Here is a 12,793-nt window from a genome sequence, read left to right on the forward strand (position 1 = left end):
TGTAGTTACCAGTTAAGACTAATCATCTTTTCAACTCCTTAAAAGGCCTTATACTTGCCAAAAAGCAAGAATAGGTATTGTATTGTTCTTGGAAGTAAAAATATTTACCTAAATAATGGATCCCCCTTTAAGCCCATAGGTGTACCTATCCCTGGCTTTTCCATCTGGACATTTTGGTTTAATTGATATGGAATGTGACCTGGCTGCCAGAGTTTTGAAAACCCTCAGGATGATTCTAATATGCAGCATAGTTTGGAAGCCACTAGGCATCACAAAAGACAATTTGTTTTAAAAACAACACTTAACTAGTAGTTAAGTTCATTTGTATCTTGTTAAGAATTTTGTGAACTAACTTGGCAGTCTCTAACATAGAATTTTTCAGAAAATAGATTTAGTTATGGGTGGGGGGATGGATGGGGTAACTGGGTGATAGGCACTGAGGAAGGCACTTGATGTGATGAGCACTGGGTGTTATACTATATGTTGGCAAATTGAATTTAAATTTTAAAAATGTAAAAAAGAATAGACTTAGTTATTGGAAAATATTTGGATTCTGATCTATTTAGGATGGGAACTGTCTGTGATTCTTCTTTATGATTGGTAAAACTGTATTGGATTATGAGTGAATTATATCACAAATTGGAATTTATTTTCACATGATCTCAGTATAAAAGTCCTAATGACTTTAAGGCTACTCTACCTTACATTATAATTTCCTCTCTAAAATATATATATGTATGTATTTAATTGTCTATTAAGATTTTTAAATTTCTTGCTCCTAAGTATGTCTTAATTTCATCTCCTCTTTTTAGTCTCCACTATCACTTTTACTCGTTTCTTACCTTCCTAGCTTCCTAAGATTTTTCTCCAGCTTCAGTTTCATTCTCTATAATCCATTCTCCACAATGCAAGTCAGACTGTGTTGTCCAGCCTTAATTTACTTAGGACATTCTTTTTTTTTTTTTTTTTTTTGGACATTCTTCTTTGATCTGTCCTTGTCTACCTCTCCAGCCTCATATTTTAGTCCCTTCTTTGCATTTTTGTATTCCAGTTAAATCAGACCATTTTAAGTACCGTTTCCTCTCTTTTTGCACTTGCACGTACCATTTCTTCTGGGTGAAATCTGGAATCCACACACACTTGATTAAGCTGTAAAAACAGTTCAGTTGCTTTCTCTGGAAACCTTTCCCATTCACAAACAAAATTGATTATTATCTCTTTTGTGATATCATTATATTTTGCACTGACATCTTTATAGTGATATTACCATTATTTTACTATTTTCGACTCTCAGATTCCCAGAGATTATTTACCTCTTATTACCTACCAAGTGCCTTCATAATCATGAATGTTTCATTCAACCATGCGTGCCTAATATATTGGCTTCCACAAACCTATTGTTCCACAAAGAGTTAGTTAATCTAGGCACAGGAAGACAGTGTATATGTGCTTTGGAGTCTGAAAGACCCCAGCTAGAATCCCAATTTGGCCATATTCATGAGCTGAGCAAGTTATTTAACTGCTTTGAAACTCAGTTCCCTCATTTGGTAATGTAAACTGTGAGAAGGGGTAATAAACATATAAGTATAAGCACCTAATGCATAGTGAACATTTGGTATTCTCTTACAGGAGAAGACACATAACATATAAACTTATTCTTTAATCCTTTTAAAAGCCTGATTATTATAGTAAATTATTAATAACTTTATAAATATATAAGTTATGGTAGGCTGTGTCTTGTTTACAAAAGTGGAGCCTTTTATTGGAAGAATATCTTTGGAATTAGAAAAGAATAGATTTAGAAAACTTAGATTTGAGTTTTGCCCTGTACTAGTAAGTCACTTGTTTTAGTGAAGTGTGAAAAAGTTCTTAAGCCAGTACATACTTCTATATATAGTATTTAGTGTTTGCCAAACTTGTCTAATATTTAGTATTACTCAAACTTGCCTAGTCCTAGGAATCACCAGGGATACTTATAACACAGATTCTGGGAACTCACAACTAATGAATCGATCTTCAGAATTAGAAATCTGTGTTTTTAACAAATAAGTATTTCTAAGTTTTGGAAACTTACTATTGAGTTCACTATGAGATATTCTTGGTTAAATTTAATTATGCCCTCAAAATGTAAATGGTTTTTACATTTTACATATACATTAGCCAAAATGGCTAATGGTTTATGATTTTATAAACTTGGGTTTACATTTTCTGTTTTTGTGGGATAGGGTTTTGTTTTTAGTAAGTATATGATTCCTACAAATTTATCATTTAATTGGCAAATCATAAAAATGGTAATGCTTAGAATAAAGACTATATGAAACCAAAATAAAAAATAGTTATGTAAAAACTATAAGTTGAATTTGTCTTTATATCATCATTTCCAATAATATTTCCACATCTAATCCACCACTACCTAGTATAGAACACAGATAAATGTGCTATTAGTAATTTATATAAGTAAATCTCCTGAATTATGTTATCTAAACTTTTTTCCTGTAGCATCGGATTAATAATACCAATTATTAACAGAAAGCGTTTGCACCCAAAGCCAGTATCTTTATGAGGCTACCTTTACGAATTAACTATCAAAACTAAGAAGAGTGTATAGATATGTTACTCCCAGAAGCTATCATTTAACACTAGGTATTTTTTGACCCTCTTTGAACTGACTCAGTGCCTTTTACTCTGCAATCCTCTGTTGCCCAGCTGCCACCAGCCACCCCTTCTCCCAACGATCCTATTTTTATTTAAAAAAAAAAACAACTACAATAATATTAAGAACAAATTGCATTTTGTCATTATTAAGTAATGCTATTTGTAGGAGCTATATATATATATGTAAATAGATGGTGACTTAAATGTATATCATGTAGGATTTTCCATTTAGTAGGTAGATATTTTGTGGTTTTAATAGCTTCAAAGTATTGGTATAGGGTAGTCAGTTGAAACATTCAAATGAAGATTAAAATTTATTATGTTGTTAAAAGGAAGCTCACGTTAGGGTTTTTATTTTTTTAAGATTTATTTATTTATTTTGGGCGATGGGCAGGGGGGCAGAGAGAGAGAAAGAATCTCAAGCACATTCCTGCTGATTATGGAGCCTGATGCAGAGCTCAGTCTCAACACCCTGAGATCATGACCTGAACCAAAATCAGGAGTTGGATGCTTAACTGATTAAACCACTTACGTGCCCTGATTTATTTTTAGTTAGGAATATAACATTTACATGGGTATTTACAGTATGCTAGACACTATGCTAGGCCTTTACATGTATTTTCTTCACTTAATCCTCACAGTGATTCTGAAAGAGGTAATATATCATCCCCATTTTACAAATAAAATTAAGTGTCTTGCCCAGGTTCTCTCAGCAGTTTAAGTGGCAACACTATAATTTAAAGCCAGGAGGCATGATTCTAGATTCTGACCTCAGTCATTGTATAGTATACTCCTTCACCAGCTAGACCGCTATAGACCCATTACACAAGAGTGGGAGGAAATAGAGAAATGGAATATCTCTCAGGATAGAGTTTAAAAATTCTAGATTTATAAATTTATCTTTTTGCTCTAAAGTTTCATATGTCATTTAAACATTAAATGCCTATCATTTTAAATATATTTATATTTGATTATTTCTTCCAAACACTGAATTTTGTATTTCATTGTAATTTTAAAGCCTGTTTTATAAAATGTTTTAGATATAGCTAATAATAAAAATGTTCTTAACTGCTAGTAAAAGGTATAACAAAATTTAAAATAAAACTTTAAATTACTATAATGTTATAATTTCTAATATTATGTCACTGACCTCTTTAAAAGTTTATAAGGCAAGGTAGATTTAAAAGGGAGATATGCACCTATCTGTAATATTACCTGAATCATTTTTCAAATATTTACATACATACATAAATATTTTAATGTATTTTATTTTATAGGGATTACAACATCCAATGTAAGCATAATTGGTCAACGTATGAACTATGGGTTTGGATGTGGTGATTTTGAAGATGATAGGTCCCATGACATTTCACCTAGTGTTTTCAAAATACAAAATAAAGAACACCCAAGATATTATAAACATACAAAAGGTTAGTAAATTTCACAGGTTAATTTTTAAGATTGAATGTCTCTAAATCCTGAATTAAATGTCTCAGAGTATCTCACTAAGCATGCCAATAAACTGAGATTTCTCAGTTTTGAGATTTTTCTTACCCTTCTGCTGATGTGTCATTGCTTCAATAATTTTGCCAAATAGAACATACAGGTTCATGTATTGGTTAATGGACTGGCCTGAAAAGCCAAAGCAGGGGGTGATTACCTGAAAGATTAAAACTAGGGAATTTCTTCTGACCTCTACCTCCTCAGATTATATACACACACGTTTTACAAGACATTTTACCACTAAAATGGGGCAGGAAAATCATGTAAATAAATAAAGCCCAGATGCCTACTTAGATTGTAACCATGGAATAAAACTGTGGAAACACAAATATAGTTTTCCTGTGGTAGAACCGGGGAAGGCTTCTTTATTATCACTAACCATTATTAATAATTTACATTCTTTTTTTTTTTCTTTAAATTTAGTGTAGCAATTAACTCTTCTGTGACTGCTCTGTCCATTTTTTCAGAGATCCTATTATATACATTTTTAAAACTTATCCTTAGGGTAAAGAGGAAGTTATTTTAAAGGGTATAAATATCTAAACAGTGTAATTAGAAGTCACTGTATTTAAGTATTTAATCTAGTAACTGTAAGGAACTGTCATTTTCTTATATGTAGCAATTGTGAGTGTAATAGGTCAACTTTATTATTTCTGATCATCTGAAGTCATATATATATGTGTAGGCAGTCAGACATTTTAGGACACATGTATTTTTTGTGGAAATAAATTAAGTAAAGGGAAGTTGCTGGGGTGATTTTCTTTTTTTTTTTTTTTGTAAGATTTTAAAGTTTCATCCATGATATAATTTAGTATCTGTTCTTTGTGGAAGGTTTCTTCTCTTACTGTTTTTACAAAAGAGAATGACAAAGTTCTTTTCCTATTTATATACATATTTTATTTCTCATGTAAAGAGGGTATGACTCAAACCCTAACATATAATTTTTTAATTTTCTTTTTTCTTTTTAAAGATTTTATTTATTTATTCATGAGAGAGAGAGAGAGAGAGAAGCAGAGACATAGGCAGAGGGAGAAGCAGGCTCCATGCAGGGAGCCCGACATGGGACTTGATCCCGGGACACCAGGATCACACCTGGGCCGAAGGCAGGCACTAAACCACTGAGCCACCCAGGGATCCCCTTAATTTATTTTTTTAAAAACTATTTTGAAATAATTGCTAAATATGTTCATTCACTACTAGTGCACCCTTTTTTTTGAACCATAGTAATATTTTATCTTTTGACCAGCAGTTATTTCTACTCGAGAAAATTGCTTCACACTCAGACTTCCAATTCTAAACCAAATACCTACTATATCTGTCTGGTCAATAAGAATGAACATGTTTAAAAACCAAACTTACCTTCCTTTCCAGGCCTGCTCTTCTTCCTTTGTTTTCATTTTTATTAGTAGCATTACCGTTTTCCCAGTTATGGGGACTTACAACTTTAGAGTCATCTTTGTCTACTTCTCCTTACTCTCCAAGTTCAGGCAATGACCCATCCTGCCAGTTCTGTTTAATCTGTGCCTTCATTACTTCTTTCCTGGTTAATTGCAATAGCCTTCTGTTAAGATATCTTGCCTCTTATTTTATCCATTTTTTACTCCATACTGCATACCCTTCCAGAATTAGCTTTTTGAAATATAGTTACCATCTCCATACTCAATATGGAACTACTTGAGTAGTTCCCAATTCCCACAGAATAAATTTTGTGCTCTGTGGCATAATTTTTAAAACCCTTATTAATCTTGCCTCAGCTTAACTTTCTTTCACTCCTCTTTTCATTCACCGTGCTCTGGCATTCTTTTTTTTTTTTTTTAATTTTTATTTATTTATGATAGTCACACACACAGAGAGAGAGAGAGGGGCAGAGACGCAGGCAGAGGGAGAAGCAGGCTCCATGCACCGGGAGCCCGACGTGGGACTCGATCCCGGGTCTCCAGGATTGCGCCCTGGGCCAAAGGCAGACGCCAAACCGCTGCGCCACCCAGGGATCCCATCTCTGGCATTCTTAATACTAGAAGTTTTCTTAGTTAGCATGTGCGGTTGGCCTAAATACAGTTTCCAATCTTAATGGTTCACATCATGTGGGCTTTTGGATACTGGCTTGAAATCCATTTCTTCAGAAAGCTTTCCCCACTTAACTGGCCTAAAGTACTTAATTTTACATTTCTGTCTTCTAACCTACAGTAAATTAATGTTACTAATTTTCAGAGAGATATATTATGTGACAGCTGCAGTTTAGGTACTTCTAAGATATTTTTAGGATAGCTAAGACAGTTTTATCATAGTTTAAGTTCAAATAATAGTATAAATAATATAAATTAAAAGTATTAATAGTATAATAGTATAAATTAGAAGTAAAGATATGGTCATCTTTATATTCCTGTTAGGCTTTGCATGTAATGGTGTCTGTTGTCACATGTTAAATGAATGAAATGGTGATGAGCCAACCCAAACTAACAATGTAGCCTTGGATACAGTCATTCAAACATTGCATCCTTGAATAATCAGGTTAAAATGAATTTTGAGTGCAGTGTTAAAGGGAATAAAACAACTTCTGAAAGAAATATCAGCAATGGATGGTATATGTGAATGGATTCATTTTGCAAGAAACCCCAGACAGTTTTAGGATTGATTAGCTTGGGGATCCCTGGGTGGCTCAGCAGTTTAGCGCCTGCCTTTGGCCCAGGGCGTAGTCCTGGAGTCCCAAGATTGAGTCCTACATTGGGCTCCTGCATGGAGCCTGCTTCTCCCTCTGCCTGTGTCTCTGCCTCTCTCTCCCTCTCTCTCTCTCTTTCTCTCTGTGTCTCTAATGAATAAATAATTAAAATATTTTAAAAAAACAAAAAAGGATTGATTAGCTTTCAGAACCACTTCTTCCCATTCCACTCCTCTGCTGGTTGTTCCTTTGAACCTGCCCATTTTCTTTTTTTTTTTTTTTTTTTGAACCATCAAGATACCTTGGTTTATTTTGTAGACATTCACTATATGTTCTTTAAGTTCTTAACTATGGGGTGCCCAAGGCAGGGAAGAAAACAGACAATAATCTCCCTTCTTAGAGTTTACATTCTAAAGGAGAAGGTGAGCAGTAGTCTTTTTTTGTTTTTGAAAAACAAAATATTTCAGGAAGTGATGAGTACTATAAAGAACTGAACTATATGTTGGCAATTGAACACCAATAAAAAATAAATGTATAAAAAAAAAAAAGAACTGAAACCCCCCCTTATCACCCAGTGAAGCTGAAATACACTGATCCAAGAATGCAACGACTACCCTCAATCAGAATCTAATAGAAAAGAATGTATCCCCTTTGGCCAAGGCAAGAGGGGCTCCTGAGCTGCCCCCCTCCACCCACTCTTCAGAGGGCCTGCAAATCATAAACACACTCTAAGTGTGTGAAAGAACTCGTGGGGGGCCTCTGTCCCTGGAGGCCTGGCACAGCACGTCCCACAGTCCTAAACACAGTTCAGGAACCTGGGAATGCTTCTCAGCATCTCTGGCACGATCTCCTAAAAACAAAGTGTGGCTGCACCCAAATGCTTCCAAGATTTGTAAGTTTTGCTTCCAATTTTAGAGACAGACACTGCTTTGAAGTATGAGGAGGATCCGAGCAGCCTAAGGATTTAGTTTCAAGGAAAGACAAATGAGTTAACGTGCAGACTCTCTGCTCTGGAGTGCATGAGTGCTATAGATTCTTGTATACAAAGCAGTGTTTTCCTCCAGTGTGTGAACCTGCCCATTTTCTACATACAAATGTAGAGCCCTAGTTAATGACTTGAGAAATGATTAGTGATGTTGCTTGGAGTGTTAGCAAACTAGCTGTTATAAATTAATATTCTCTTTTTCTCTATTTGGATGAATGAGATAGAAGTAACAAAAAAGTTATATAAAAGTAGTTTATACGTCAAGAGTCTTTTAAGCTTATTTTTTCTTTGTATTTTAGAATTGAGACTCAATGAGCAACATTCTTTCAGATTTTCTTTGTTTACAAGAAAATAAAGTGTAAAAAGTAGAAGTAACATTTAAAATGACTAGTTATATCAGCTTCTGTGATAAATGAAATTAAACTACTTAAAGATTACATGTTCTTTATATATTTCCTCATGAGGTTTGTCTAATTATTCAGTCATCTCTTTTTTTTTTATTTTTTTTATTTATTTATGATAGTCACACAGAGAGAGAGAGAGAGAGGCAGAGACATAGGTAGAGGGAGAAGCAGGCTCCATGCATGGGGAGCCCGACGTGGGATTCGATCCCGGGTCTCCAGGATCGCGCCCTGGGCCAAAGGCAGGCGCCAAACCGCTGCGCCACCCAGGGATCCCTATTCAGTCATCTCTTGACAGACTATGTATACACTTTATGTTTGCGGATGGATGTTGAGCAAATTGTTCCATTTACTTAGATAGGCTTTCCTTTGTCACTGACCACCATTGAGGCTACCTGAGGTTTCTATTTGTTGACCCTAATTTAATTATATTTTGCTTTTTTTTTTCTTCTAACATTCATCTAACATATTTATTGAATACTTACTATATGCCCTACTAAGAGGCTCTGGAAAAGAATGATAATCAAAACCAGAAATGGGCCCTATCTCCATAGAGCTTACAGTCTAGTAGTAGAATAATTAAATAAATAATCACAAACTGAGGTGAAAGTTAATCTGTACTTTTTACTAGAAAAGTACAGATTGCTGTGAGATTGACTTGGTCTGTTTTCAGAAGTCAGAGGTTTTCCTTCATGGTTACGGTTACCCTTTTGTTGCTCAGTTATCATTCTGTGATTATTATGTACGTTTTTCATTCTTAACTTTGGCATGTGTAAACTCCTTAGGGGAAAGATTTCTTTTTTCTCTACTGCCTAGTCCATACGAGGTATTCTAATTTCTTTATTTTTTTATTTTTAAAGAGATCTTACTTATTTATTCATGATAGACATAAAGAGGCAGAGGGAGAAGCAGGCTCCATGCTGGGAGCCTGACATGGGATCCCAGGACTCCAGGATCACATCCTGGGCCAAAGGCAGGTGCTAAACCACTGAGCCACCCAGGGATCCCCTCTAATTTCAAGTATTTATTGAATTACTAAGTAAGTGTGAACAAATAAATTGTAAATTGTAGAATTTGTATATGAAATAAAATTTCTGTTTTAAAGGACATGTTACAACATCCTAAAATACTATATAATAACAATTTTTAAATGTTGGTTTTTTTTTGTTTTTTTTTTAAGCATTTACAGGGTCATCATCAAATTTACAGCAAATTCCCAGTTTTGACTTCACATCCACAAATACCTTCCCAGAAGACTCAGTAGTTGTTGTTGGAAAAGGTATTTCCAAGTTATTTAGCTTGTTAATCATATGTGTTCTCCGCACATAAGCAAAGGATATCATTAAAAACAGAGAAGAGTGTGATTCAAGTGTTGATTAGAACTTTTTTTATTAGAACTTTCTTTTTTAAAAATCATTATATTGAAAAAATTAGAAGTGAGTACTTAATTTTACATTTCTGTCTTCTAACCTAACAGTAAATTGATGTTAGTAATTTTCAGAGCGATGTATTATGTGACAGCTTCAGTCTAGGTACTTCTAAGATCTTTTTAGGATAGCTAAGACAGTTTTATCATATTTTAAGTTCAAATAATAGCCCTTATTTATCATTTATCAGCTTAGTAATTAATATAATTTTATTATTTTCCATAGAGCCTAGACAAATCAAAATTAACACTTGTTATATATATTTTGGAGGGCTAGGGGACCTTTGGAACAATGTATTTGCAAATAAAACTTTTTTCTTTTAAACTTTAAGTATAATTGACAAATAAAATTGTAAGCATTTAAAATGATTATTTGATATCCACATACATTGTGAAAGTTTTCCCCATCATTAATTACCACATCTCAATTAGTTTCATTTTTAATAAAAAAACTAAAATGTGATGATAGACGTTGAAGATACACATCTTATTTTTGGTAAATACAGTGGAATAGAAAGAAATGCTTGGAAAGCTTTCTTAATTGTTTGGTAGAGTCTCATGAATTTAATTTGAGACCCTTCTCAGTTTGGCTTCAACCTATCCTTGCAAACTTAGTTTCTGTTATTCCTCTGTTTGCCTTGTACCCAACCAAACTAAGTTATTTACTTCACATACATGCTTTATATTTGTTCAGCTCTGCTTGTAAGCATTCCCATCTCATAGGATGTCCCCTCCTTCTTCACTTACCTTCCAAATCCATTGTGTCTTCCAATCCCAGCTCAAATCCTTGCTCCTTGAAATCATTTTAAACACCCAGCTCATACCAACCTTTCCTTCATGTGAACTAATTATTGCAATATGTAGTTCTCATTTAATATTGTGAAATGGCCAGTGATACCTCCTATGTGGTTGTCCTGTTAGGGTATTTGTTTTTATATTTTTTATTTAACATGTTTTTCTTGCTAATTATATTATTTATTTCTTAAAGTCAAGAGCCTTGTGTTTAACTTTGTTATCAAAGTGACATCACATAAATACTTAATGGCAATTTGATGGTTGGTTAATTTCAGGTGTATTTGGAAGTCCAAATTCAGCACCAGCGGCCTGCAGCCAATCACTAATACCTTCTGTGGAAAATGGAGATACATTTTCAGTTAAACAAAGCATTGAACCACCATCAGGAATTTATGGAAGAGCAGTCCAGCAAAGTATTCCATCATGTATTGATATTGAGAATGAAAAAGATGTAAGGTTATTTGCTGATTATTAGGATAAACTGAAGCCTATGTTCATCAGATTTGGGGTGAAGGTGTTTTGATTAAAATTTTTAAAATCTCAGGATAATTGAAATTTCTGATCCTTAATCATTTAAGTAATGGATTATTCATCTTTCCAGCAAATACATTCTCATTCTGGTATAAAATATCTAGTGTATTTTATACTATACATGTACTTTATATATATATATGTATGTATGTACATATTCAACAATCTTCTAGGACACTCTAGGACTAACAGACTGGTATCCTCAAGCACAAATTTAGTTACGATATTAGTGCTATGTAATTTAATTTTGGAATCCTGAAATAAGGGCTAAAAAATGTATAGTTTATTTTTTTTTTTTTAATTTTTTTATTTATTTATGATAGTCACAGAGAGATAGAGAGAGAGGCAGAGACACAGGCAGAGGGAGAAGCAGGCTCCATGCACCGGGAGCCCGACGTGGGATTCGATCCCGGGTCTCCAGGATCGCGCCCTGGGCCAAAGGCAGGCACCAAACCGCTGCGCCACCCAGGGATCCCCTATAGTTTATTTTTTTATATGTAGACACTTTATATAAAGTTTTCTGAGATAAAGATAGTTATTTTAAATGTCAAACTCCCTGAATACTTTCAGATATTTCAACTTTTTCATTCAGATTAAAATTTCTATTTCAAAATCTACTTATGACAAGATGAGACAAAAGAGAAAAGAGGAAAAAGAACTTTTTGACCTTAAAGATTGTGAAAAGAAGGAACAGAATTCCTGGGAGCGAATGAAACATACAGGAACTGAGAAAATGACATCTGAAAGTAAGTGTAATTTAACTTTTGGTGTGTTTTTTAACTGATAATATTCTAAAGATCGTGTACCTGTGCTTTAACTGAAGGCTAATAATGCAATATGTTGAACTATAACACTGAAATTTGCAAGACCCAGTATCTTCTATTATAATAAATACTATTTCTCATAAAAAGGAAGTTGATTGTTTTTCTCCCTTTTAGACTTAAATATTTTTGGAGATGAGGTGGGAATATCAAAAATGAGAGTTCCCCTTTAGAAAATATTGTCCTCAGGCCTCCATTGAAAGGGGGAACTTATTTAAAAAGGTCACCATCTTTAGTATTTTCAGATTCAGGTAAGTAAATTATTTAAATATAAAGAATACTGTCACAAATGCTGGTTAAGCTGAAGAGAACCGTATGGTTAATTGCGTTTGTGATGAAAAGAGCACTAAACTAGTAGGAGTCAGTAAACAGACCTGGCTTCATAATTATCAGGCCTGCCTTTTAATGAACTTTGTAACCTGGAAATAGGCCTCAATATTCTGCCTCTATAAATATCCAAATTATCTCAAAGATCCAGATTATCTCAAAAGTCTCCTCTGTACTCCCTACAAATAGTCCTGTTTCACTAGGAAGTGGTATCCCATTTTATAGCTGAGGTTAAAAGAAATTGTGAAGTTGATTTATATTAGATCGTGATTTTAAAAAAAAAGCATTGTATTTATCACTTATTCAACCTGCTGTTCTGTACTTACTGGGTTCTCTGTACCTGTCGAAGAGTGACTTCCATGTTTTCAGTGCTATTTTTAAAAATATTAAATAGGTCTTAGGTGTAGTAGCAACTTGGAAAAATCAGAGAGATTGAAATTAAAAAATCACATGAACTATAATAAACATTAAGAATTATTGCTGGGATCCCAGGGTGGTGCAGCGGTTTAGCGCCTGCCTTTGGCCCAGGGCACGATCCTGGAGACCTGGGATCAAATCCCATGTCGGGCTCCCGGTGCATGGAGCCTGCTTCTCCCTCTGCCTGTGTCTCTGCCTCTCTCTCTCTCTCTCTCTCTCTCTCTCTGTGTGACTATCATATATTAAAAAAAAAAAAGAATTATTGCTTATTAT

At 34.1% G+C, this 12,793-nt stretch overlaps 1 protein-coding gene across 6 annotated transcripts in view; it reads left to right on the forward strand.

Annotated features, from left to right (window-relative positions):
• Positions 1–12,793, forward strand: part of TOGARAM1 (TOG array regulator of axonemal microtubules 1) — a 76,465-nt gene that overhangs the window by 32,672 nt on the left and 31,000 nt on the right. For 2 of the 6 annotated variants that reach the window (XM_026000769.2, XM_026000771.2), the window contains 4 exons: positions 3,933–4,085; positions 9,384–9,482; positions 10,700–10,875; positions 11,548–11,701. In XM_026000769.2, the coding sequence (XP_025856554.2) occupies positions 3,933–4,085; positions 9,384–9,482; positions 10,700–10,875; positions 11,548–11,701 (582 nt within the window). The remainder of the gene's footprint in view (positions 1–3,932; positions 4,086–9,383; positions 9,483–10,699; positions 10,876–11,547; positions 11,702–12,793) is intronic. The other 4 variants (XM_026000772.2, XM_072761483.1, XM_026000774.2 and 1 more) reach the window with 2 other exon arrangements.

Source organism: Vulpes vulpes, chromosome 6, assembly GCF_048418805.1.
Source record: "Vulpes vulpes isolate BD-2025 chromosome 6, VulVul3, whole genome shotgun sequence".
Taxonomy (NCBI): Eukaryota; Metazoa; Chordata; class Mammalia; order Carnivora; family Canidae; genus Vulpes; species Vulpes vulpes.